Genomic DNA, 26836 nt, shown 5'->3' with positions numbered 1-26836 from the left:
CCAACACATGCGCCCGTGCCATAAAACAGCCTATCCTTGGTCTATTCCGTTACACGTCACATGATGGAAATCACAGTTCAGCAGACGGCACAACACTACTAGACTCCCGTTTGTTTCTGCGTTTTAAAGGGATTATAGTGCGGTATGGCTGTGCTCTTTTTGCGCAAATGAGTTGCGGGACGTTTTTATTGTTTCAACTTTGAAATGCGCAACATTTGTAAGTTCGCTACAATGTAACAAATCGACAGTGCGGCCAACACCGAGAGGAATGCTCATGGATCCCATCGCTTGCAGATTTTGAGGCGTCGGCAGTCCCGTCAACTTTGAGAGGAGTTGCACTCAGAGTGCTTAGTCTAGTCTGAAGAATGTCTTCGATTGAGGAGGCCAAAAAAGTCAGCTCCGAAACTCCAGAACACCAACCCGTTAACGGTGACGCTACAGATGTCGGCTCCAAGACAAAAGATGTGAGTACACTACGATCAGAGTTACTCGCGTAGCCTAAACATAGGATATCCTGCTTTTTTGCTGTATGCGCATCTCTGTCAAAGACTCTGTTAAACTAAGACGAAGACTTTGCTAAAGTAGATGTTGATGTGCGTTACCGTTACCGTGACATCTAGTTTCCACTCTCCTTGGCAGCTCCGATTGTGTTTTAGGTCTGCTTTCCTTCAAGTGATTTCGGTGCATTCTTTTGGTTCAAATGAACTCACCTCCTAAATCTTCCTGCGCGTCCTGAAAAAGGAAACGTGCAAAATAAACAGCCAGCGTTCCATGTCGCCCAGAGTCTACTTCTTAACTTCAGCCGGTCTCTGCGATTTTAGTGTCTGCTCTCTATAATGTTCAGCATTCTCATGCCAGAGCAAGCATTTGGTGAACACAATCTGTTCATCATTAGATATGGAGATTTCCTAGACTCCTCTTGTCCCAATATGCACTGCTTTGATGATTGATAATGCAGTTGAAGTTTATCAGTAGGTGCAATAGGCCAAATATAGGCTACATCCTTGGAGTTTGTGTGCAAGTGAAGTCTGAATTCTATTTCTTGTTTCTTTGTATTTGTCAGGATTTTGACCTTGCCGCTGCATACGTCTCCGATGCCCAGTATAATCGGAACACATTCTTTGATACCTCTCCTCAAGCTGTCAGGTAGGCTATGACGCAACACCTGTAGACTACAGTTGGAAAGAGTCATTACATTGCTGTGAGTGATTATTTTATTTTATTTTATTTTATTTTGTCCCTGTGCTGTCTGTCAGACTGTACCAGCTGTACAACCACCGGGGCATGAAGCTCTTCATCTATGTCTTCATCATCGTGGATCTGGGCTTAGCTGTGTTTGAGGAGCCCGCTCTCATCCCTGATATGCCAATATGGGTAGGCCTAGCATAACTCTATCAATTACATTACATTACATTATCACATTATATTGCATTATGGGTAGGCCTAACTGTACACATCGACATTACATGACATTATATTACATTACACTGTATACATAGACATTACATTATGGGTAGGCCTAACTGTACACATCGACATTACATTATATTATATTATATTACACTGTATACATAGACATTACATTACATTACATTACCAAATATTACATTATGGGCTGGCCTAACTACATTCCATTATATTGCATTATGGGTAGGCCTAACTGTATACATTGACTTTACATTACATTGCAATGGCAACGCATAATCATAGCCAACACCACTTGCAGGTAAAAAGGTGCATTGGAAATACCTCTATAGGCCTACCTACATTGGAAATACCTATAGGCCTACCTACATTGGAAATACCTATAGGCCTACCTACATTGGAAATACCTATAGGCCTACCTACATTGGAGATATACCTATAGGCCTACCTACATTGGAGATATACCTATAGGCCTACCTACATTGGAGATATACCTATAGGCCTACCTACATTGGAAATACCTATAGGCCTACCTACATTGGAAATATACCTATAGGCCTACCTACATTGGAGATATACCTATAGGCCTACCTACATTGGAGATATACCTATAGGCCTACCTACATTGGAAATACCTATAGGCCTACCTACATTGGAGATACCTATAGGCCTACCTACATTGGAAATACCTATAGGCCTACCTACATTGGAGATACCTATAGGCCTACCTACATTGGAAATACCTATAGGCCTACCTACATTGGAAATACCTATAGGCCTACCTACATTGGAGATACCTATAGGCCTACCTACATTGGAAATACCTATAGGCCTACCTGCATTGGAGATACCTATAGGCCTACCTACATTGGAAATACCTTTATAGGAAATCCCTCTACAGAACAATAGGTGTAGATGGCCATCGGGGTTAGAACAAAACATTGAATAACACAACAACACTGAAAAGTGCATTGCATTCAATCAAATACATAAATAAAGAAGCGGTTATTTTTCTGTTTCTCAAAGCTACTTTTCTGACATTGATCTGATCTGACACCCCCCCCCCCCTCCCCCTCCCCTGCAGGCCACCGGCGTGGTGGAGCTGGTGTGCCTGATCGCCTTCACAGCGAGACTTGTTCACTACGCCAAAGTCATCCCACACGACAAGTTCTGGATGGACCCAAAGAACATTTTCATCATCGTCATCATTTCAGTAAGACAAAAAAAACCACATCACTCATATTTTACCCTTCTGTGAATATTTAAGTGTGTACATTGTTATTAAATAACATCACAATGCATAGACTTAATAATATATGAGTGAAAAGTTAGCCTAGTTGTTTTACAAGTGAATTCACAAGTTAATCTCTCTTGAAGTGCTCTGGTTTACTTTCAAAATTCTATCTCCAACAAGTGTTGTAGTTTGTTTTGACTGCTTTATTTCAGCCACTTGTACCATGAAAGAAATGAATCAAGTTATTCGAGATCCTTTTAACCATGCAACCTTGTGGAGGCAGGACAGAATATTACTCCATGGGCCCCTGGGCCAGGCAATAAGAAAGGCCCCCCCACAATGCGTGTTGCTAATTTGCACAACGATTCAGGGTTTAGTCCAGGTATGAAAGTCTATGTTGTAGGGGGGTGGGGGGTGGCGAGGGGTATCCCCTGAGAAAAGGTGAAAAAACACAGTTGTTAAAAGTGTGATCTTTACGCAATATGAGAATGGAAATCTAGAGGCTTTGGCTTCAGGGCCCGCGTGACTCTTGTGGGCCCCTGGGCCTGGGCCCGGTAGGCCTGTGCCATATTCTGCCCCTGGGTGTGAGGGCACAGGAAGTCTCAGTGCAGACAGATGAAATGTGCTGAGGAGAGCAGTGTGCTGAGGAGAGCAGTGTTGCTCATTGTTGCAAAATGAACTTCGGCCTTTTGTTTCAAGCATTCAGCATTTTCTACCAGTTTACAGGCAGAGTGGCTTGTGTTCACTAGAGGTGTGTCAGTCAGTTTGTTTGAATTTCACTCTTTTTCAGTGAATGGAGTAGCCTGATTCTCACCGACGGTGTGTGTGTGTACACAAACTACCGTCTGGTAGCACTGCCGTTAACATGCTCTTCTCGAGTCCGAAAATAAATGGTGCACTTATTGCAACTCAACACTAACAAATTCCTCTAAAAATGTTTTCTGTTCATCTCTAAAGTGCCACTATAGTCTATAATCTGCCCTGTGACTCATCAATGCGAGCTGCCGTTGATATTTAAGCAATAAATGCTCCGTTTATTTTCTACTCAAGAAGAGCATGTTAATGGCAGCGCTACCAGATGGTAGGGGGCTCCGTAGCGGCACACATGTACAGTCGATGAGAACCAGGCTATACATGGAGATGATTGGGGTTCAATATATGTATGTGTGTATATATGTATATACAGTATATATTTAATATTCCTCTTCATTTCTTTCTCTTGCTGTGCTCTCCAGCTCTCTCTGGTTGACATGATCACGTACGTGGGGCTGAAGACGGCCGGACACTTTGGAGTCCGCTGGTCCAGAGTGCTCCGACCGCTCCTATTGGTCAACATCACTGAGGGCCGACAGGTTGGGAAAATACACTGTCCTCTCGAGCAGTAATACTTGTCATGCTTGTTAAAGGAACACTGTGTGAGATTTGTAGTTGTTTAGTGAATGGGCAGCATGAATTCTGCTGCCCATTCACTAATGTTACCTTTTTCATGAACACTTACCACCACCATCAAATTCTAAGTATTCATTATGACTGGGAAAATTACACTTTTCATACATGAAAAGCGGGATCTTCTCCATGGTCCGCCATTTAGAATTTTCAAAAATAGCCATTTTTAGCTGCAAAAATGACTCTACTTAGACCATACTAGATAATATTTGTTTATTACTCAGAAAACTTTCATGTAAAGATCAAATTTGGCAAAAGGCAGCCCAGTTTCAATGAGCAGCATAGTTGCAGTACCTTTTTTGACCATTTCCTGCACAGTGTCCCTTTAAGTATTTAAAGAGTTTAGATGTAAGCCCTGTCTAAAGCCATTACAAAAATGATCCATTATAAAAAAAACCTTTTTCAAGTAGGCTAGTATTTTACCATAGCCTAGTAAACCAGCGCCTTTGGCTGGACGCCGACATTTTTCGGTTGCGAGTGGTCTAGCCATAGCCTTGCGAGCCATCCTACGTACTTCCGCCAAAGGATTGGCTCCACTACTGTAGTCTGGCCGTGCTTCTCTGTGGAGTGCCTGGAGCAGTAGAATTTTGATCGCAACGCCCCCCCCAGAAAACAGCCAATAATCGAATACGCCCCCCACGTGGGGGCGAAAGGGGGAGGACGCTCGTGACAATGACGTACACATCTGCGCCAGAGCCATTGGTCTGCGCTATGTTGTTTTTGAGTAACTGCCAGCGATTGGGTGAGAGGTGTCCAATAATTTCAAACCATAACTGAATGCAAGCTTCCTGCTTCCTACAATTGCTTCAGAGCAAACAAATGCCAGACCATAAATACGAAATGAAATGGTAGTATTATGGGATGGTCTGGACCAGGCTAGTCTAGCCACGGATCGGTCGTACATTTTGAACACATTGCCCTGAGTCTGGCAGACCAATCACAACACAATTTGTTTTGAATTTGGGTAGCGTCAGATTACGGACAATTCAGCCTGGGAGAAATGTACGTTTAGCGCTGCAAGGGTTTATTTCAGTTCTGAAGAGGGGGGCGTGGTGGCTGTTTGGGTGCGTGATCTGCCGCCATCCCCCCGCTGACAGTACGTGTCCTGCAACTGAAGGAGGAGTCTGAACCAGGCGTAAGACTAATTCCATGGCTGTGGTGTCAACTAGTGGTGTTAGACTGTTGTACCACACAGGGCCAACGGCAGCCTTGGCAGGCAGGGCCTGAAGTTCTGTTGGCCTCTTCATCAAACAGCCAAAACCAAACCCCTTCTCCTGAGGGGTGCGGAGCCAACACCCTTCTGAGGAGTGGTAATGTAGTGCATTGTAATGGCTTGGTAGCTTAACTCGATAGATAGATGGATTGATGGATAGATAGATAGATAGATGGATAGATAGATGGATAGATAGATAGATAGATAGATAGATAGATAGATAGATAGATAGATAGATAGATAGATAGATAGATAGATAGAAATGTAATGGAATCCCAATTCATGTCATGAACAGAACAGTATATTTTAAAGAGTCGAGTAGGCCTAAAGTTGTGTTGCCATATCTGGCGTGTCCTCAGCTGTAATAAGCGTTGAGTTGTGTTGTGTTGCCATATCTGGCGTGTCCTCAGCTGTAATAAGCGTTCAGTAAAGTTGTGTTGCCATATCTGGTGTGTCCTCAGCTGTAATAAGCGTTCAGTAAAGTTGTGTTGCCATATCTGGTGTGTCCTCAGCTGTAATAAGCGTTGAGTTGTGTTGTGTTGCCATATCTGGTGTGTCCTCAGCTGTAATAAGCGTTCAGTAAAGTTGTGTTGCCATATCTGGCGTGTCCTCCCCCTGCAGCTGCGCCGGGCGTTCAGGAGCATCCGCAACGCGCTGCCCCAGATCATGTACGTCTTCTTGCTCTTCATGTTCAGCGTGCTCATGTTCTCACTCATGGGCCTCAAACTCTTCGGGAAAAGGTAAGTGTGGTGCAGAATGCACACATGCAGAATTCACATGTACACACACACACACACACACACACACACACACACACACTCACACATACTCACACACACACACATACACATACACACACACACACACACACACCAGGGATGGAAATAAGCAACCGTCCACCTGCCAATGACGGGTACATTTCAGTGGTGACTGGTACATTTTTCAACCCACCAGTCACTTTAACTGGTAAGAGCAGTGCATTTTGAAATCTACCTGCCACCGTGACTGGTGGGGAAAAAACTCAAGTTCCACCCCTGACACACACACACACACACACACACACACACCTTTTTCAACTTTTCAATATAATCCATTCTGGTTTTCTTGATAACATCCCTTTCAGTATCAGCACATTCATTGCACGCATTTCTGCTTTCAAGGAGCATCACAGAAAACTAATGTATTATTATTATTATTATTATTATTATTATTATTATTATTATTATTATTATTATTATTATTTCTGCTTTCAAGGGGCCTTAAAACGGTGGAAGGAGCATCATATTTTACAAACTATTTGGAGATCGTCTTTGACCTCTACGTTCTCGTCACCACTGCCAACAGTCCGGATGTCATGTGAGTATTGAGAATCATCTTTTTAATGCATCAATGGTTCTCTACTGCAGTGGCATCAATGGTGTTCTACTGCAGTGGCATCAATGGCGCTCTACTGCAGTGGTCCCCAACCTGTGGGTCGGGACCCAACCGTAATGCATCAATGGAGCTCTACTGCAGTGGTCCCCAACCTGTGGGTCGGGACCCAACCGTAATGCATCAATGGGGCTCTACTGCAGCGGTTCCCAACCTGTTTTAATGTATCAATGGCGCTCTACTGCAGCGGTTCCCAACCTGTGGGTCGGGACCCAACCTATGGCTCTACTGCAGCGGTTCCCAACCTATGGGTCGGGACCCAACCTTAATGCATCAATGGTTCTCTACTGCAGTGGCCCCCAACCTGTGGGTGGGGACCCAACCTTAATGCATCAATGGCGCTCTACTGCTGTGGCATCAATGGAGCTCTACTGCAGTGGCATCAATGGCGCTCTACTGCAGTGGCATCAATGGAGCTCTACTGCAGTGGTCCCCAACCTGTGGGTCGGGACCCAACCTTAATGCATCAATGGTTCTCTACTGCAGTGCCCCCCAACCTGTGGGTGGGGACCCAACCTTAATGCATCAATGGCGCTCTACTGCAGTGGCATCAATGGCGCTCTACTGCTGTGGCATCAATGGTGTTCTACTGCAGTGGCATCAATGGCGCTCTACTGCAGTGGTCCCCAACCTGTGGGTCGGGACCCAACCTTAATGCATCAATGGTTCTCTACTGCAGTGGCCCCCAACCTGTGGGTGGGGACCCAACCTTAATGCATCAATGGCGCTCTACTGCTGTGGCATCAATGGAGCTCTACTGCTGTGGCATCAATGGAGCTCTACTGCTGTGGCATCAATGGAGCTCTACTGCTGTGCCCCCCAACCTTAATGCTCTACTGCAGTGGTTCCCAACCTTTTTCTTCTGGGACCCATATTTTTACCATTGTAAGCTTTGGTGACCCAATCGTGCGAGCCACATGATACTCTGTTTCCTGCGAAAACTCATTTGTTATAATTTTCTTCCTCAATTTGTCTTCGGTTACATATAGAATAGCTGTTTAATGTATCACTAACATTTTGTTGCTTCTATGCATATATCAGTTTAAATGCTTTGTCATTTATTCAACGTGGGCTATATATGATATTCAAATTAAACCCCTTAAAATCAAGAGGGCTTCGCAACCCACTGTGAATCTTTGGCAAGCCAAAGGTTGGGTCCCGACCCATAGGTTGGGAATCACTGCTCTACTGTATATCGAGACATGAACTCTAAAATCATGGCAGTGGGAGTTTTTACATGCAAAACTCATGTATAAATGTGTAAAAACTATGTATCAATACATATTGTAGCCTATATATACACAATACTATATAATAAGTGATAAGTATATGCCTTGATATAAGCACAGTGTATAATAATATGTAAAAGTGGATAGAGAATGCAAAATATTTGACATTGATAAAACCTAGTTGAATCATGTGCATTTTGATGTTGGCATCACCATTTGGTTGCTATGGCTATTGTGGTTCACACGAGACTTCAGTCAACACTGCTCTTTTTATTCATAGGATGCTATGGCTATTGTGGTTAGCACTGCTCTTTTTATTCATAGGATGCTATGGCTATTTTAGTTAGGACTGCTCTTTTTATTCATAGGATGCTATGGCTATTGTGGTTAGAGACTTCACTCAACACTGTTTTTTCACTCCATAGGATGCTATGGTTATTGTGTTTCTTCACTCATCACTCCTCTTTTCACTCCACAGGATGCTATGGCTATTGTGGTTAACTAGAGACTTCACTCAACACTGTTTTTTCACTCCATAGGATGCTATGGCTATTGTGGTTAACTAGAGACTTAACTCAACACTGCTCTTTTCACTCCACAGGATGCCAGCGTACAACTACAGCAGTTTCTTCGCCGTCTTCTTCATCGTGTACATCCTGATCAACACCTACATCTTCATGTCTGTCTTCCTCGCCGTCGTTTACAACAACTACAAAAAATATTTGAAGGTAAAAAGAACAAAACGATGTGTATTATGGCCGAGACAGTGTTAATTTTGTCAGCTTTTTAAAAATGTAATCGTAGTCTTAGTCACAATGACGAAAATCAATTTTAGTCTGTCATATTTTAGTCATTGCCTTCCCAATTTAGTCTTAGTCTTTGTCTAAATGACGAAAATCAATTTTAGTCTTTGTCAACTTTTATTCATTTTAGTCAACACTGTACATAATAGAACTTCTCCACACACTGCTTCTCTTTTTAACATATATCATTGACTGTACAGAATAAACCGTCTTCACACACTGGTTCTCTTTTTCTCTATTTCATTTAACACCAGTGTTAATTTAGTACTTTTTTAAAAAATGTTGTCGTAGTCTTGGTCACAATGACGAAAATCAATTTTAGTCTTAGTCATATTTTAGTCATTGCCTTCCCAATTTAGTCTTAGTCTTAGTCTAAATGACGAAAATCAAAAAAGGGCTTTGACGAAATATTTTAGTCACAGTCATGGTTGACGAAATTAACACTGGGCCGAGATGACATCACTTCCAGCCAGTAACTGTGGTAACTGCAGTGCTGTCTTTTAATCAATCTGCACCCTTTCCTGTGCTGGCCCTTCCCCAGGAGGAAGTTCGGCAGCTTGTGAAGGCCAAAAGGAGGAAGATGTTGCGAGCGTTTGGCGTGCTGCAGTCGGGTGCGGGGCAGGAGAGCAGCGTCAGCAAGGCCCACTGGACCCAGCTGGTGTGTCTGGTCCAGCCCGGAATCAGCAGCGGACACAGGGAGCTGCTGTGGAGCGTATCCGACGACGACAAGAAAGGCTCCATAGGTCAGTGGTCTGGAACTACGTTGTTCCTGCGCTGTGTTCACTCATTTTATGCCGAACTCAGCTAGTTGGCACTCAGCCCCCTAAACCTTACTCCCACCCGGGTCACGGCACCAGTGTAACTGAGGTGATCCTTCGCTAGTTCGCTACTTGGGACTCGAACCCACAACCTACCAGTCAACACTCCAGTTGGGGCATGGGAGGCACCGCACGATTACCGCTGAGATAGAGGGCCAGGCCAATAGCGGGGCTCTACCGATACTGTATGAGGCCTCAGGAGGGAGGTTTACTAACGTTCTATTGATACTGTATGAGGCTTCAGGAGGTTTACTAACGTTCCACTGATACTGTATGAGGCTTCAGGAGGGAGGTTTTTAACGTTCCACTGATACTGTATGAGGCTTCGGGAGGGAGGTTTACCAACCTTTTACTGATACTGTATGAGGCTTCAGGAGGTTTACTAACGTTCCACTGATACTGTATGAGGCCTCAGGAGGGAGGTTTACTAATGTTTTACTACGAGCTCTTCTAGTTGGCACCTGTTGCAAGTGCACAGGAACACTGTAGTTAGTATTTAGTACAGCCTTTGTATGTAACTTTTCACTTGGTTTGGTCATTCAGTATTCTTAAGACTATCCATGTAAAAGACCAGATCATATCGTCCATATCAAATCAGTTAATTACAATATACTGTACATATAATCGAAATCAGTTGCCCCTGATGGAGAATTGTGAAGTATGGTAAATACCAAAACAAATAAATCATGCTTACATTAGGCCTACACATGGCATTCTTGTGTGGCTTCTGCCAAAGAATTTGCGTTTAATGGTGCAAAATGATGTAGTGATTAGTAAGCCTCCCTCCCGATACCTGTATACAGATGCATTGGCGACTCAGCTGATGGCCTGGCCATTTAGCTCACAGGTTAACGTGTTTGCCTCCCGTGTCTGCCTCCCGTGTCTTCTGCCTCCCGTGTCTGTCTCTCCTACTTCTGTAGCTCGGAGATGTTTCGTTTCTCTGAAACGGACTTTGTCCATTCCAATTCTGGACCCCGTTTCTCAAAAGTGTCATTGCTAACTGTTTAGCAACTTGGTTGGTTGCCGGTGGGAAATTGCATCGCAGCTTATTTAGCTGTGGTGGAGAAACACGCCTCTGATGTGGCAACGAGGGGCAGGGGCACCGCTGATGAGGCCTGCTACACTATGCACTTCAGGAGCGAAGACTTGTCCTCTCAATGAAAGGTCTTTGAGCTGCACAAAGCTCTCTACAGCTAAATTGTTTTGACTGTGAATATTAACATACATCTTGTGGACGCACCTTACTGTAAAGGGCAGCATCATACCAACTAGCTGTTTAGCAGAGCATGGACATGATATTCTCAGTCTAATGTGGTTATTCTCACATTCATTTTCTTTTTTTTTAATCGCTGGTTGCAACAAGTGCAACTGTGGCAACCACTCAGCCCAATTTTTCGATGACGCGACTAAAAATAACTATGTGGTCAAGTTGGTCGCACTGAGTAACGCTTAAAAAAAACAAAAAATCTAGTTTCTTCCTTTTTTTCAAAGCCTGATGGAACGACTTTTGAATTTGCTTTAGATTCCAATGTGTAGCTGAGCTGCGACTCAGTTATTTTAAGTACAGGGTATTGGTGACAGTCCCTGGAGCAGTGTGGGGTTAGGTACCATGGTCAAGGACACCTCAGCCCTGGAGTGAGATAGGGAGTGGTAAGGGTGGGTTTCGAACTTGCAACCATCTCCTTAGTCACTAGGCCACAGCTGCCCCCATTGTTACTTTTTGCTTTAATCTATGGACGGAGGCCTACTGTAACATTTAGTTTAATCCAACTCCTATGACAAGAGCTCCCGCTTACTTTAAGGGTCACTTGCTTACCCTGACACACACACACACACACACACACACACACGCACACAGGGACATGAACACAACACATACACAGACTATTTTTTAAATGTTTTTTTTTTTTTTAATTACATTTTAATATCTCATAATTTATACTCAGATAACTGTTGTTTTCTGTGTTGTTTGTGTAATTTCAAAGCCATGACACACACACACACGCACGCACACGCACACACACACAAGGACAAGGACAAGGACACAGACATAGACTATTTTTAAAATGTAGTTTTTTAAAATTCAATTTTTTACATTTTAATGTCTCATAATTTATCTCACTTACTGGCATGAACATCTGCAATTACAAAACCCTTAAAATCAAGTTTGTTATTTCTTCTTCTTGTTCTTGTCATTATTCTTATTATTGTGGTTCTTTTCCATCGCCCCCTTTTTAGGCAAGATGGCGTTTGTCCAGCTCCCGGATCTATTAAACATCCAGGTGATCACCATGAAGAGTCGTCCGCACCCGTTAAAGATCTGGCTACCGGGACTCTACAACTCCGCTGGAAGCCGCCTGGTCCGCCGCATGGTGCAACACAGGTCAGGCTGCTGCTGGGACCAAAAAAACAAGAAGACATTAAAACAATAAAAATACATTGCATTGTGGGGTCAATAAATAGTACATCAGTATACAGTTCATGAAGAACAGATGGAGATAAGAATACAGGCTGTAATGAGAATGTGTGTTGTGAGTGAATGTGTCAGAGCTGCCTCATACTCATGTCACTTATGTGAGTGCCATGTTTTTGGAAAATGTGTGCAATTCACAGATCATGTACATATCATTACAGTATGTCTCTCAATGTGTAGAGATCTATAGTGCATTTGTTGAGTATACGTGAATGGTTTCATTATTGTGGTTGTGTTTGCAGGGTGTTTGTGTATATCTATGATGTTGTGTTTGCAGGGTGTTTGTGTATATCTATGGTGTTGTGTTTGCAGGGTGTTTGTGTATATCTATGGTGTTGTGGTATTGACATAGAGGTAGAAAATAACACTAGAGAGGACCCCGCCCCCCTTTTTACGGCAATCTGTAGCAGCCATTATCTGTAGGTAGATCAGAGAAATGGAAATTAACGGAGAACGAGGCTCACCTCTGTCAAAAATGGCTTAATCATGTGAAAATGTCCATCAACACACTATACAAGGACAATAGTTGAAGTGTGTTGCCAACTATGTTCATAAAATACATTATTTGATTTTTAAATGTATTTTATCGACTCATATGATTTAACTAAATATTTAGCCCGACATTTCAAATCTGGTCTTTGATTAAAGTGTTACTTCATATTTACACAGTTTTAGTCAATTTCTTGACAGGGGTGGGCGTGTTCTCCATTGACTTGCATTGCCTACACTACCTACGGAAGTTGGGAAGCTCCAGCTGCCATTTCCCAGTGCTGTCGCAAATTGCTGTGTCCTCTCTAGTGTTATTTTCTACCTCTATGGGTATTGATTTCAGGGTGTTTGTGTATATCTATGGTGTTGTGTTTGTGATTTCAGGGTGTTTGTGTATATCTATGGTGTTGTGGTATTGATTTCAGGGTGTTTGTGTATATCTATGAAGTTGTGTTTGTGATTTCAGGGTGTTTGTGTATATCTATGAAGTTGTGTTTGTGATTTCAGGGTGTTTGTGTATATCTATTATGTGGTGGTTGTGTTTGTGATTTCAGGGTGTTTGTGTATATCTATGGTGTTGTGTTTGTGATTTCAGGGTGTTTGTGTATATTATGTGGTGGTTGTGTTTGTGATTTCAGGGTGTTTGTGTATGTCTATGATGTGGTATTGATTTCAGGGTGTTTGTGTATATTTATGATGTGGTGGTTGTGTTTGTGATTTCAGGGTGTTTGTGTATATCTATGGTGTTGTGGTATTGATTTCAGGGTGTTTGTGTATGTCTATGATGTGGTGGTGTGTTTGTGATTTCAGGGTGTTTGTTTGTGTATATTATGTGGTGGTTGTGGTATTTATTTCAGGGTGTTTGTGTATATTATGTGGTGGTATTGATTTCAGGGTGTTTGTGTATGTTGTGTTTGTGATTTCAGGGTGTTTGTGTATATTATGTGGTGGTATTGATTTCAGGGTGTTTGTGTATGTTGTGTTTGTGATTTCAGGGTGTTTGTGTATATTATGTGGTATTTATTTCAGGGTGTTTGTGTATATCTTTGATGTGGTGGTATTGATTTCAGGGTGTTTGTGTATGTCTACGACGTCATCATCCTGGTGAACGCGGTCTTCATCGGGCTGGATGAGGAGAACCCGCTCATCTCCAACGCTGAGTGGATCTTCTTGGCACTCTACCTGCTGGAGATCGTGCTGAAGCTCTACACCTTCGAGCCACGAGCCTTCTTCAACAAACACGAGTTCTGGAACTGGTGAGTCGAGAGCCTTCTTCAACAAACACGAGTTCTGGAACTGGTGAGTCGAGAGCCTTCTTCAACAAACACGAGTTCTGGAACTGGTGAGTCGAGAGCCTTCTTCAACAAACACGAGTTCTGGAACTGGTGAGTCGAGAGCCTTCTTCAACAAACACGAGTTCTGGAACTGGTGAGTCGAGAGCCTTCTTCAACAAACACGAGTTCTGGAACTGGTGAGTCGAGAGCCTTCTTCAACAAACACGAGTTCTGGAACTGGTGAGTCGAGAGCCTTCTTCAACAAACACGAGTTCTGGAACTGGTGAGTCGAGAGCCTTCTTCAACAAACACGAGTTCTGGAACTGGTGAGTCATGCTACGCTATGGTGATGACGAAACGATACGATACGATAAGATATAATACGAGTTTTGGAACTGGTGAGTCTGCCTACTATACTGTATGGTGATAACGAGTTCCAGAACTGGTGAGTCTGGCTAACGAGTTCCGGAACTGGTGAGTCTGGCTACAGTATGGTAGCGGTGTCAACAATGATCGATTCGGCGGTGCAATCCAATTGCGGGGCATGGATGATCCCAGTAAAATTGGCTGTAACACAGAGAGTAGACATCTTACATTCAAATACATTTACAGTGTTTCTCTTAAGTACCATTTGGTAATATTTTCAGAATGTTTTGAGACCTAAGTGCGCGGGCTCCTGTTGATTTGATATGGAATGACACTTTTGTGGGTATAAGATTCACACCCCTAATACATACATTACACACAACCTCCATAACTTGAGGACATTACCACCATGGAGTGATTACAGTAGGCCTACATACAGTCTAAAGACTGCAGATTCAACAGAAGAATTGTTTGATGTATGAAGACATGTTTAGGTTGCTATTAAAGTTGCTGAGTAATGCAAAATTCTTGTCAAGTGAAATATTTAGTACTCTCTTTGTTTATGTAATGACAGAATTGTACATCAGCATTTAGTATTTAAGGGAAGGATGATCATTAATTCCATTTTGACCGTAGATTTGAGAAAATGTTCTGTACATGAAACATGCAGAACCCCTATCCTAGAGCTATTTCTGTTAAGAATGCTCACTAGCACAGCTCAACAAAGATGTTTTTCCAGACACAAAACAACACGCTTTATAAAGTATTCCACTATTTGATAGAGTACACAACAGCCTAACAGAAGGCATCATAGCATGTGTGGCTAATCGAGGCTAATTTCCAAAGTGCTAATGATCCTCTTTCCCCTCTTCAGGTTTGACACGATCATTGTTGTAGCCGCCCTGATCGCTACGATTGCAACCAGTGCTCTGAAGTCATGTGAGTTACTCTCCATACTCTACTCTTCTGCTGTTTTCTACAACTCATAGTATGACAGTGTAGGCCTATGCCGTGCCAAACTAACACTGTAGGCCTATGCAGTGCTGAAATAACACTGTAGGCCTATGCAGTGTTAAAGTAACATTGATCTAATGTGTATGACATTGCAGGTCTATGCAGTGTTGAAATAACATTGTAGGCCTCTTCTGCTGTTTTCTACAACTCATAGTATGACAGTGTAGGCCTATGCCGTGCCAAACTAACACTGTAGGCCTATGCAGTGCTGAAATAACACTGGTACATTGCAGGTCTATGCAGTGTTGAAATAACACTGTAGGCCTATGCAGTGCTGAAATAACACTGTAGGCCTATGCAGTGCTGAAATAACACTGTAGGCCTATGCAGTGTTAAAATAACACTGTAGGCCTATGCAGTGCTGAAATAACACTGTAGGCCTCTTCTGCTGTTTTCTACAACTCATAGTATGACAGTGTAGGCCTATGCAGTGTTAAAATAACATTGTAGGCCTATGCAGTGTTAAAGTAACATTGATCTAATGTGTGTTTTATAGCTGGATATACCAGTCGCGAGATCCTGGATATTGTATTCATCCTGCGAGTTTTCAGACTTATACGTGTAGTAGACAGCATCCAAAGGTAACGTAAAGACATGTTGCATTAAATCATTACCGTTATTGCATTTTAACCTTCACTCCTACATCCAAAATGAAGGCTGTTAAATGTGTCATGTTTATGTGCAAAAACCATTATAAACCATTTATACAAAATACAAGATGAATAAGCACAGTATGATAGGGTTGGAAGCGTAAACCTTTTGCACATTTTGTAAGTTTCTCACTCAAATTTTAGATGAATCGATATAACTGTTAATAGTCTCTAGAAGCCTGGTAGCTCTGTAGCCCTTTCAGAACATTTAGTAGCTTGCTTACTCTACTTGTTTACACTAGTGTATTAGAGTATTGAATTAATCATGTGATTTTACGACTTTATTAAGAAAGGATTGAGGTTTTGCAAACACTCATGTGTTATATCTGGTCTGTATTATATATTTTGTTCTCTTCTAGATTTCGAGCTATTATTAATACCCTCATCAAGATTTGGCCGACTATTCTGACATTTGGTCAGCTGATTTTGGTAAGTATTTCATCTTCACAACATGTGTTAGAGATACACTTGGTAACCAAAAGTAAAACTTTTGTTTAAACTGTAGCAGGTAGCATTACTCATTTCAAATAATGAAGACATAGTAGGGCTGATAACAGAATGAATAACATAACGACATGGCTAGTTCCAGAATGAATGGCATAACAACATGACACATTCCACACCTGTACGGTGATCTTCATATTTTACAACAGCTCGGAATGCAATTCAGCCAACCGCCGTAAAATAACTAAACAAGCGGTTTTATTACACGGCCGGCTGTTTTATTACACGGTAGGCGACACGGGTAGCAGACGTATCCATGACTCTGATGGCATTGCTTTCACCACGCCACTTGCAACCACACCACTTGTATCCACGCCACTTGTATCCACGCCACTTGTATCCACGCCACTTGTATCCACGACTCTGATGCCACCTGCATTGCTCTCACCACGCCACCAGTGTTGCCAGATTGGGCTGTTTCCACGCCACTTGCACTTAATTCTCAGCACCTCGCATACCGCATCTACACTACTTCACATGACCACTTGATTACACTTCTTTTGGTGTGCATGTGCGTGCGTGCGTGCGTGCGTGCATGATTGTCAATGTGTTATGTATATGTTTAGTCTAACTGCACATTGGAGACTGGTCATACACAATTTCTTCTGTAATTACCTTGTTACATAGGCTTTTGTCAATAAAGTACACTTTACTTGGCTTGACTTGACTTGAATCAAGAAATGTAATTTCAAATTCTTTGTATGACCAGTGCATGTAAAGAAATTGACAATGAAACCTATTTGACTTGGCTTGACTTGACTTGAATCGCGTTTCAAGCCGTAGTAAAACGAAGATCACACAGGCCTACAGGTTGCCCTGATAATATTTCATCTCAAAAGTAAATGTAAGTTAATTATTCATATCGTTTACAACTTGAGCTATTCATTTTTGAAATAGCCGTTTCACTTGCACTTCCTGTGGTTGTGGATGAAAGCCGCTGTAAATGGAGCATAAACACCTAGTCCACAGCCATGAAGTCAAACGGCAATTTCAGAAATGAATAGCTCAAGTTATAATGTGCACAACCACTTCCCCTTAAAGTAGCCTGGGGTTTCTCAACGGGGTGTCTGCGGCCCCTTGGGGGGGAGGTATAGAGCCTTTGGGGGGCGTGGTAACATGACCGCAGAAGGGGAGGGGCATAGCCATATTTAACATGGCAGTGGAAGTCTATTTTACCAAATAAATTATCAAATATACTTATGAAGGTTACGCCCTGATGAAGACCCAGTTTGGGTTGAAACCGGTTGGCGGTTTTACCAGTGTTAACATGCCCCAGATAAAATAAAGGGTTTTTAATTATAACTTCCTTGTCGACCTGTGAAATCCTTCTTCTTCCATACTTGTGAAGCACTTTAAAATGAATGTAAAATTCACCAGAGTGCAAAACGGTTATTTAATTCTGCCCAGTGATAACTTGCGGCTTGATGATAATGACACAATTTACTTCCAATGATCATGATAGTCTATGTGAATAATGTCAAGGACTGAACAGAGAGGAACATGATATGCACATTACTTGGAAATATGTGAACATCGAAAAAGGCTGGACTGTTCCTTTAAGTGTGGGGTTGCAGGTATGACATCACGTTGGGGGAACTCCCCCAGGATTCTAAGGTTCTACATAGACTCCTATGAGCCTGCGGAACCCCCAACGTGATGTCATAATGGTACATTTTCTAAAAATGGTTAACCTGCCACACCACCTTTAAGGGTTAACTTATTTGTTGGCAGAAAAATACTTGTCTGTTTATTTCTATAAAAAATGTAAACACTTTTCAAGGCCAGAAGTGGATGTTGTTGTTGTTTGAAAACTTCCCATGCTCCTCTCCACAGGTGGTGTACTATATCTTTGCCATGGTGGGTATGGAGCTGTTCAAGAATAAAATCCAGTTTTACGGCCCCAACTCCACCAACCCACATAAAGACTACTGTGGGAATCCGCTGCTACAAGGCACCGCCTTCGCGAAGAACAACTATTGCAAGAATAACTTTAACGACGTGGCCTCGTCCTTCGTCCTGCTGCTGGAGCTCACCGTTGTCAACCAGTGGCACGATATCCTTTGCTGAGTCCCATTAACATCTATTGTATTGGCACGATATCCTTGTTTGAGTCATGTTTTTAATAGCCTGGTTCTCATCGACGGTGTGTTTGTTTAGTTCCGGAGCCCCCTGGTGGTGCGGAGCTGCACAGACTAGCGTCTGGTAGCGCTGCCATTAACACGCTCTTCTCGAGTAGAAAATAATCTGAGCATTTATTGCTTAAATATCAAGGGCTGCTCGCATTGATGAGTCAGAGGACAGAGTCTAGACTATATTGACTCTTTAGAGATGAACAGAAACGTTTTTGGAGGAATTTGTTGGTGGTGAGTTGCAATAAATGCACCATTTATTTTCTGACTCGAGAAGAGCATGTTAACGGCAGTGCTACCAGACGGTAGTTTGTGTACACACACGCACCGTCAGTGACAATCAGGCTATGTTTTCTTTTTTAATTTTTTTGTTTTTTATTTTAGGCTTTCAATGAAAGGATTACATGCCGGTATGTTGTAGATTTTACTGGTGAGGCCTCACAATGGAAAGACAATGAATGATTGTATTGAGAAACCATTCGGTAAGACAAGGCTGCCATATACAAACCCCAACTCCGATGAAGTTGGGACGTTTGGTAAACAGTGAATAAAATCGAAATGCTATCATTTTCAAAACATTCAATCTATTCATTAGATGGAGAATAGTGAAAAGACAACATATTAAGTGTTAAAACCGAGAAAAAATATTGTTTTGGGGGACATATGTACTCATTTCTAATTTGATAAATCCAACACGTCTCAAATAAGTTGGGACGGGGATCAATGGAATTTAGGAAACATCCAAATAAGATCAAACAACACAGAAGAACATTTCAAAATGAATTGTACTGACGGACAATATAGGTGTCCAGGTATAAGATCATCACAGAGAGGCTGAGTCACTCAGAATTAAAGATGCAAAGGGAATAATTACCATAGTTATTGCATACATTTTTGAATTCCCTTTGATTTACCACGATTGAGTGTATATAAGACATATTTTCCTTACTAAAACCATTGTATAGGTTCATGACACCATGAAATATATATTGGCTGTAGTCTCACTCTAATTCCTGGAGTGCTAGAGCTATTGAAAATTGACCATATTAAGAATGCTTAATGCGTGCAAATGATACAGGGGTGTAACATTCTCCTAAGCACCTGAGCTCACTTGAAATAAACCCAGAAGACATGGGAAACTGTCCTTTGCTTACAGAAGTCAGCAGAAGTTGTAGAAGTCCATTCTTTTTGACAATAATAGAGCATTGCACATCCTGTGCTACAGTGAAAATGGACCATCCAACTTGTGTTAGTGCTAACTTCAAAGGTCAGCCTCCATGATGGCATGCTGGTGCAGTAGTGCATTGGTTAAGATGTTCTCACTCATCTGTAGAGTTAAATACAGTGCTGAATGGTATAAATGGGTTTTAAACAGCATGAAAAGCCACTCATGCATTATATTTTGAAGGGAGATCTTCGATTACTGCCACATAGTAAGGTCAAATTGCATTCTCTACTATGTTTTAACAGTTTGGCTCCATCATAAGGACCAGCAGGTGATAAAATGTTGGGCTTTTGGTCAAGACCTGTCACACTGTAAGCACTACAGAAAGGAAAACATTGCAAAACATGACAAGGAATACACCCACCATTTAAGATGGTGAAATCATGTCCAAGATAGGAATTAACACTGTTTTTTTTTATACCAAATCATCTCATTGGTCAATGTATTTAACTGTTAAGTGTTGTCTTTTGTTTTGCTGCCATTTATTGTCCCCGTCCCCGTCCCCGTCCCAACTCTTTTGAGACGTGTTGGATTTATCAAATTAGAAATGAGTACATATGTCCCCCAAAACAATATTTTTTCTCGGTTTTAACACTTAATATGTTGTCTTTTCACTATTCTCCATCTATTGAATAGATTGAATGTTTTGAAAATGATAGCATTTTAATTTTATTCACTGTTTACCAAAAGTCCCAACTTCATCGGAGTTGGGGTTTGTAGTACAAGATGAATCCCTTTTCTAGAACCTGTTTATACACATGTATGAGGAGAGGGGTTATCAAGAACAACAAGAATGCCACTGTTAGCTGCTGAAATGAGAGAAGAGTTCTGGTGTTGGGAATTGACCTTCTTTAACACGTTCATACTTCTGGCGAGTGGCTTCACGAGTGTGACTCACATGTCCGCACGCATCTTCTTTGTGCTGTTCCACATCGTGGTCGTCATCATAATCATCAAGTACGTGAAATACAGAGTTTCCGGTAACTCTTTATTTTAGGGATACATCTATAAGCACTAATACATACAATGTTAATGCCTGCATAAGTAACTTGTAATGCATGTACTAAGCAAACGCTAAGGCCTACTAGGTCCTTACTAAGGTTAAATTGGTAATAAATCCCTTATTGTGCATGAACAAGACATTTGCGATTACATGCCTAACAAATGTTTGATTTTGCTTTGTACATGCCTTACAAGTTACTTATACAGGCACATTGTATGTATTAGTGCTAATGGATGTATCCCTAAAATAAAGTGTTACCGAGTTTCTTTATAAACACCCACTGATATGTTTCAAAAGGAAAAAACGTTTACCTCACACTTGTTTGACTTTATGTTCTTTTATTCAGAGCGAACAACGCGTTTCGCCTCATCAGGTTCGCTCAGGCATGCCGCACAGAGGTGAAACGCGCTGTTCGCTCTGGATGAAACGGCATTAAGTCAAACAAGTCTGCGGTAAACTTTTTCTTTTGAAATATTGCATATTCCTGCGTCTACCAGCACCTAGAAGCTGTGCAAGGATCTTTGAACTTTTTCACCCACTGATGTGTTGTCAAGTTATGTGCTGATTTGAGAATCTAATACATGCTTTTCTTTTGTAGCATTTTTGTGGCTTTTATTCTGGAAGCCTTTTTTGTCGAGTACACGTTGGACAAAAGTGACTTACAGACGTCCTTGGAGAAGAAGATTGAGGAGCTGGAGCTGAACTTTACATTGTGAGTCTCTCGCCGTGACATACTGTACTATGTACCTACCTACGATACACCCAGGCGGCCCCTCGGGGCCCTGCTATGAAGCTGCTTGTTTTCCCTCCGTAAGCTCCACCCACTGTATGTAGTCGCTAATCAATATGTCTAATGACTGGCTGTGATTGGCACCGCACGACCAGCGGGTGGAGCATTTAGTGCAGCACCTAACTGCCAAAATAACCCAGAATAGTTCACTTTGGTATGCAAGGATGGACATTGGCACAGATGTTCATTGGAATGTACAAAGTACATGCAGCTTCATGGGCGGGCCAGAGGTGCCGACTAGCCCTGTGTGTCAGATGGCACACTTATGGCAGTGCACTGACTGTTAGTGCATAGTGCTCACAGTGCACTGGGGGTCTTTAGTGCATCGTGTTGTGAAAAGTCTGTCAGTTAGATTAGCATTAGCTCGCCAATATTTTTTCGAGCTAATGCTAATCATGGCAGTTACTTCCTGTGAGGGCACAGTGCATAGTGCTCAAACTCTCCCACGACACTATGCACTAAAGACCTCAGACCTGTGTGAATTATGCATTAACCGTCAGTCCACTATCAAAAGTGTGCCATTTGAGATTATTGAGTTGATAGATTGCATTGATTGTGTTTTGGTTGCTGGTGTGTGTGTGTGTGTGTGTGTGTGTGTGTGTGTGTGTGTGTGTGTGTGTGTGTGTGTGTGTGTGTGTGTGTGTGTGTGTGTGTGTGTGTGTGTGTGTTGTAATTAATAGGGATGAAACCGAGGGCAACTTGGTGGATGCCATGGAAACGAATCATGATGACTTGGGACCGTCACAGGCACCAAAGGAGAAGCCTTCCCTGGTGTTTAAAATCGCTTCAAGAAGTGAGTCGTGCCAATTCACCATTTGGACACAAATGTCCCATCCATGAAAAATTCTACTTTTTGAAAAGTTCATTCCAGATTCATTCAACTTGTAATCGCATGCATATTTGAATGGTTATCATCCTCGCATTTTGCATTTTTATTGTTCGGTGCTGATCATGAAATAGTCAAACCATCTCAGAGCCATGTGGGCATTTTATCATTTTCTTTATGGTTGGCCTTGGCGCTGCCTGTCAGTAAAGGAGGCATCCCTTTCCCCTGGTCCTTCTGGAAAATCCTTGGTCGCCGTTATGAATCTTTGCATCGTCCATTTAATTATATGTACTGCAACTATGCTGCTCATTGAAACTGGGTTGGCTATCACCAAAATTGATATTTACATGAAAGTTTACTAAGTAATAAGCAAATATTTTCTAGTATGGTCCAAATAGAGTCATTTTTGCAGCTAAAAATGGCAATTTCAGAAAATTCAAAATGGCGGACCATGGAGAAGATCCCCCTTTTCATGTATGAAAAGTGCAATTTTTCCAGTCATAATGAATACTTAGAATTTGATGGTGGTGGTAAGTAGGCCTATTCATGAAAAAGGTAACATTAGTGAATGGGCAGCATGAATTCTGGATATAAACAACTGACAATCTCACACAGTGTCCCTTTTAATTATATGAAGAAGCCTACATTGAACCCTGCTCATGTCGAAAACTACAGACCTGTCTCACTGCTTCCCTTCCTATCCAAGACGCTAGAAAGGGCAGTTGCAAAGCAAGTCACCAACTTCCTAAACCAGAACGGATTACTTGACCCAAAACAATCTGGTTTCAGAAGTGGACATTCAACTGAAACTGCGTTACTCTCAGTGACTGAAGCTCTAAGGACTGCAAGAACGGAAGGACTATCCTCGGTCCTCATACTACTAGACCTATCTGCAGCCTTTGACACAGTCAACCACAAGATCCTCCTGAGGATACTCACAGCCATGGGAATCACAGGCGTTGTCCACTCATGGTTCAACTCCTACCTCTCTGGACGCACCTTCAGTGTGTCATGGCAAGGGAAGCTGTCTACGACTCACACCCTCTCCACAGGCGTACCCCAAGGATCAGTGCTGGGACCCCTTCTGTTTGCAATATACACGTCCTCCCTGGGACGTGTCATTCAAACACATGGGTTCTCCTACCACTGCTATGCTGATGACACCCAGATGTACCTGTCGTTCCGTCCAGAGGACACCACGGTTTCGGAACGCATCTCTGCCTGCCTCACCGACTTGTCAACATGGATGAAGGACCACCACCTACAGCTGAACCTGGCCAAGACAGAGCTCCTGGTGATCCCAGCAAAAGAGCCGCTCAGTCACAACATCAACCTCAAGATAGGCTCCACCATCGTGACCCCAAGCAAAGTCGCCAAAAACCTTGGCGTCATGATTGATGATGAGCTGTCATGCTCCAACTACATCAACTCAGTCACCCGGACCTGTCGAATCCAGATGTCCAACGTACGGAATATCAGACCTGTGCTGACACAATATTCTACACAACGACTGGTCCAGGCCACGGTCCTGTCCCGCGTTGACTACTGCAACTCACTCATGACAGGTCTACCTGCTTGTGCGCTAAAGCCTCTGCAGATGATCCAGAATGCGGCGGCACGGTTGATCTTCAATCAACCCAAAAGAACCCATGTTACTCCTCTATTTATTGAGTTGCACTGGTTACCGATCGCCGCCCGGATCAAGCACAAGGCATTGACCCTCGCCTACAAAACCATCACAGGAACGGCCCCAGCTTATCTGAAGGACCTACTAACGCCTTATGTTACTGGAAGAGATCTGCGCTCATCCAGCACAAGCCGTCTGGCTCTGCCATCCAGTCGCTCTAGGTACTCCCAGTCAAGATTGTTCTCCGTGGTGGTTCCCAAGTGGTGGAACAGTCTCCCAGAGGCAGCAAGACTAAGCACCTCTCTTGCAGCCTTCAAGAAACAACTAAAGACATTCCTCTTTCGAGAGAATCTACTAGACTAATGATTGAACTGGCCTTGCCCCAGGGCAGAATCCTGACATTATGTTTAGTTTAGTTTAGTTTGTGAGTGTGTGTTTGTGTGTGTGTGTTCTCATTACTTCCTCTTTATAAAAAAAAAAAAAAAAAAAAAAAAAAAAAAAAAAAAAACTAACCCCTCTTTGTAATTGCACTTGTTGTTCTGTATATCTCCTGTGCACTTTGTATTTGCTTGTGATGTTGGCTTGATTATGTCCTCTTCTGAAAGTCGCTTTGGTTATAAAGCGTCTGCCAAATGCAATGTAATGTAATGTAATAATATATGAATGTTTCCAAGTGTGTTGTGATGGTGGGCAGCATTGCATTGCCTTGCATCCCATTTAGCAGAGCCATGGAATTCAGAGTTGTGACAACTTTGGAACTATTTGAATCTACTGTATGGAACTATTTGAATCTACTGTATGTGACTCATGTCACGAACCAACTTCCTGTACCCGCCAGAGGCTTTCTTTCTTTTCGCTAGAGACTAACACAGAACAACTACATAACCAGCAAAGATGACATAAAAATGAATTACATTTACATTTCCTGCACTTCCTGGAACTATTTTGGAACTATGTCAATGGAAGGTGAAAAAGCGGATTTCACTCGGGTTCTTCTTTTCTTCTTTTTTATTTTTTATTATTTACATAGCGGCAGAAGTGTAGACAAGCACAAGTGGAGACAGTCATGGCAACAGCCGAAACATTTGTCTACACTTCTGCTGCTATGTAAATAATACAAAATAAAAAAGAAGAAAAGAAGAACCCGAGTGCGATCCACTTTTTCACCTTCCAAGTTATTCAACTGGAGACGCACCACACGGAAGAGCGCGGCGTATCTGAACTACTACTTCTGGAACTGTCGATGGCAATTGGTGTGTAAAAGGCTCTGTGAGCTTCCGTATTTGTGTAAAAAGGAAACATGGAGGTCAATGGGATCCGCATAACTCTTACTTTCATGGCTCTGAGTTGTGGTAGCACGTAGCAGGGCTGCTGACCGCTTTAGCCGGGCTCGGGACAAAGTCATTTGAAGTGGCACCCCAACCAAAACATATTTGCTCGCATTTGAAGTGATACTGTCCCATTTTTGGAAATAAGCTCATATTACACCTCCCCTTAAGTTAAATGATTGAGTTTTTCCTTTCTCCTGTGCTTCCAACCGTTCTCTTATGGCAGTATAAATTTTACCTCCATGCTAGCAGTTAACTGAGTTCCATGAGACCAGCTAGCCGCCAGATGGTCTCATAGGACTCGGTGGTAATTGCTAGTTTGGAGGTAAAATGTGCACTGCTATATTCAGAGAACGCCAGGAAGCACAGGAGAAAGGAAAAACTCAATCATTTAACTTATTCGGGGGTGTAATATGAGCTTATTTTCAAAAATGGTGCAGCATCACTTTAAAGGCTTTATTTTGTTTTCTTTTGGAGGACTTGGTTTTCTCTTCTTGGTGTCAAAAAGGTGTTGCCAACGATGGTGCTTAGTGCCAACGAGGCAGAAATCATCGTTTTAGTGTCTGCTGTTTTAATCGCTATTATTGTTTTTATTTGTCATAATTGTCGTCATTTGTGTTTCCGTAGGATACAAAACGGTGGACGGGCTTTTGCAGCGCATGTTCGAAGCGGACCTCAGTCTAGAAGACATCGATGAGGAGGACGAAGAAAACCCCAACTTTCCAAATCCAGTCTTTGGGGCCGTATAACCAGGGCGGGAAAAAAGTCTTAAAGCGCTTTAATTATCTCAGAAGTAAATCCTATATTTTTGCACCATATTTTTTATGCATTTGGTGAATGTGCAACATGTAAACAAGATGTTAACCACTATATACCTCCTCTTTTCAACTATTTGTATGTGTAAGAAAAGGCAGTCATGATGTAAATACTGTGTAACCGCACAAATACACCTAGCGCGACAAGAGCGAGGCGAGCGACGGATGTAATTGACTTTGTATTGAGTCGCGCGACAAAAGCGATTCTGGAGACTAGAGGTGATTCGCACGCCGAGAGCGACAGTTTGAAGTTGAAATCCGTTCAACTTTCTATGACTCGGTTCGGCGACCAGCTGCGACAGCCAATGACTGTATAGTAGAGGTCAGTGACCACAGCCAATGGGAATGTTTGAATGCTTTGCCTTCTGCTTGTATTAACGGACACACTGTAGTCGCTTCAATCGCTCGTATCACTCTTGCTGCACAGATGCGATTCTCTGTCGCTTCAATCGCGTCGCGCTAGGCGTATTTGTGTGGTAAGGCAGTAGTGATATAAATGGTTTGCTGATGTGTTGATATTCTCCTGCCTGTGTGGCACCAGTCTGGCTGTTTTGAAATGACATGTTTCTCCCTATAGGAGTTGACGTCAGAAATATTGTTAATAGCTCAAGTGTCTGTTGTTTGTGGTATACATTTGAACTGCACTATTGATATAAAAAAGTATGATGCATGTAGATGTCTTTCAATTTCTCTGGATGAAATACAGTTCATGGCATACTTTTCA

At 42.4% G+C, this 26836-nt stretch overlaps 1 protein-coding gene across 1 annotated transcript; it reads left to right on the top strand.

The window, feature by feature from the left end:
- Positions 1 to 26836, top strand: tpcn3 (two pore segment channel 3). The gene is made up of 19 exons (XM_063187031.1): positions 1 to 464; positions 1064 to 1146; positions 1257 to 1374; positions 2510 to 2638; positions 3895 to 4011; positions 5940 to 6058; positions 6573 to 6674; positions 8580 to 8706; positions 9323 to 9524; positions 11838 to 11982; positions 13632 to 13817; positions 15076 to 15140; positions 15712 to 15796; positions 16225 to 16294; positions 18203 to 18422; positions 20590 to 20680; positions 21325 to 21438; positions 22197 to 22309; positions 25925 to 26836. Exons 1-19 carry the CDS (start codon positions 366 to 368, stop codon positions 26044 to 26046), a joined length of 2307 nt encoding a protein of 768 aa, XP_063043101.1. The 5' UTR covers positions 1 to 365; the 3' UTR covers positions 26047 to 26836.

Source organism: Engraulis encrasicolus, chromosome 1 (assembly GCF_034702125.1).
Source record: "Engraulis encrasicolus isolate BLACKSEA-1 chromosome 1, IST_EnEncr_1.0, whole genome shotgun sequence".
NCBI lineage: Eukaryota > Metazoa > Chordata > Actinopteri > Clupeiformes > Engraulidae > Engraulis > Engraulis encrasicolus.
Note: the sequence above shows the minus strand (reverse complement) of the source record. Positions and strands in the feature narration are given on the sequence as shown.

Excerpts from the sequence above, each read along its gene's own strand:
- tpcn3 (XM_063187031.1), top strand. The coding sequence starts at position 366 with ATGTCTTCGATTGAGGAGGCCAAAAAAGTCAGCTCCGAAACTCCAGAA. Across the intron at positions 465-1,063 it reads TCGGCTCCAAGACAAAAGAT|GATTTTGACCTTGCCGCTGC; the intron begins GTGAGTACACTA and ends TGTATTTGTCAG. Across the intron at positions 2,639-3,894 it reads TCATCATCGTCATCATTTCA|CTCTCTCTGGTTGACATGAT; the intron begins GTAAGACAAAAA and ends TGTGCTCTCCAG.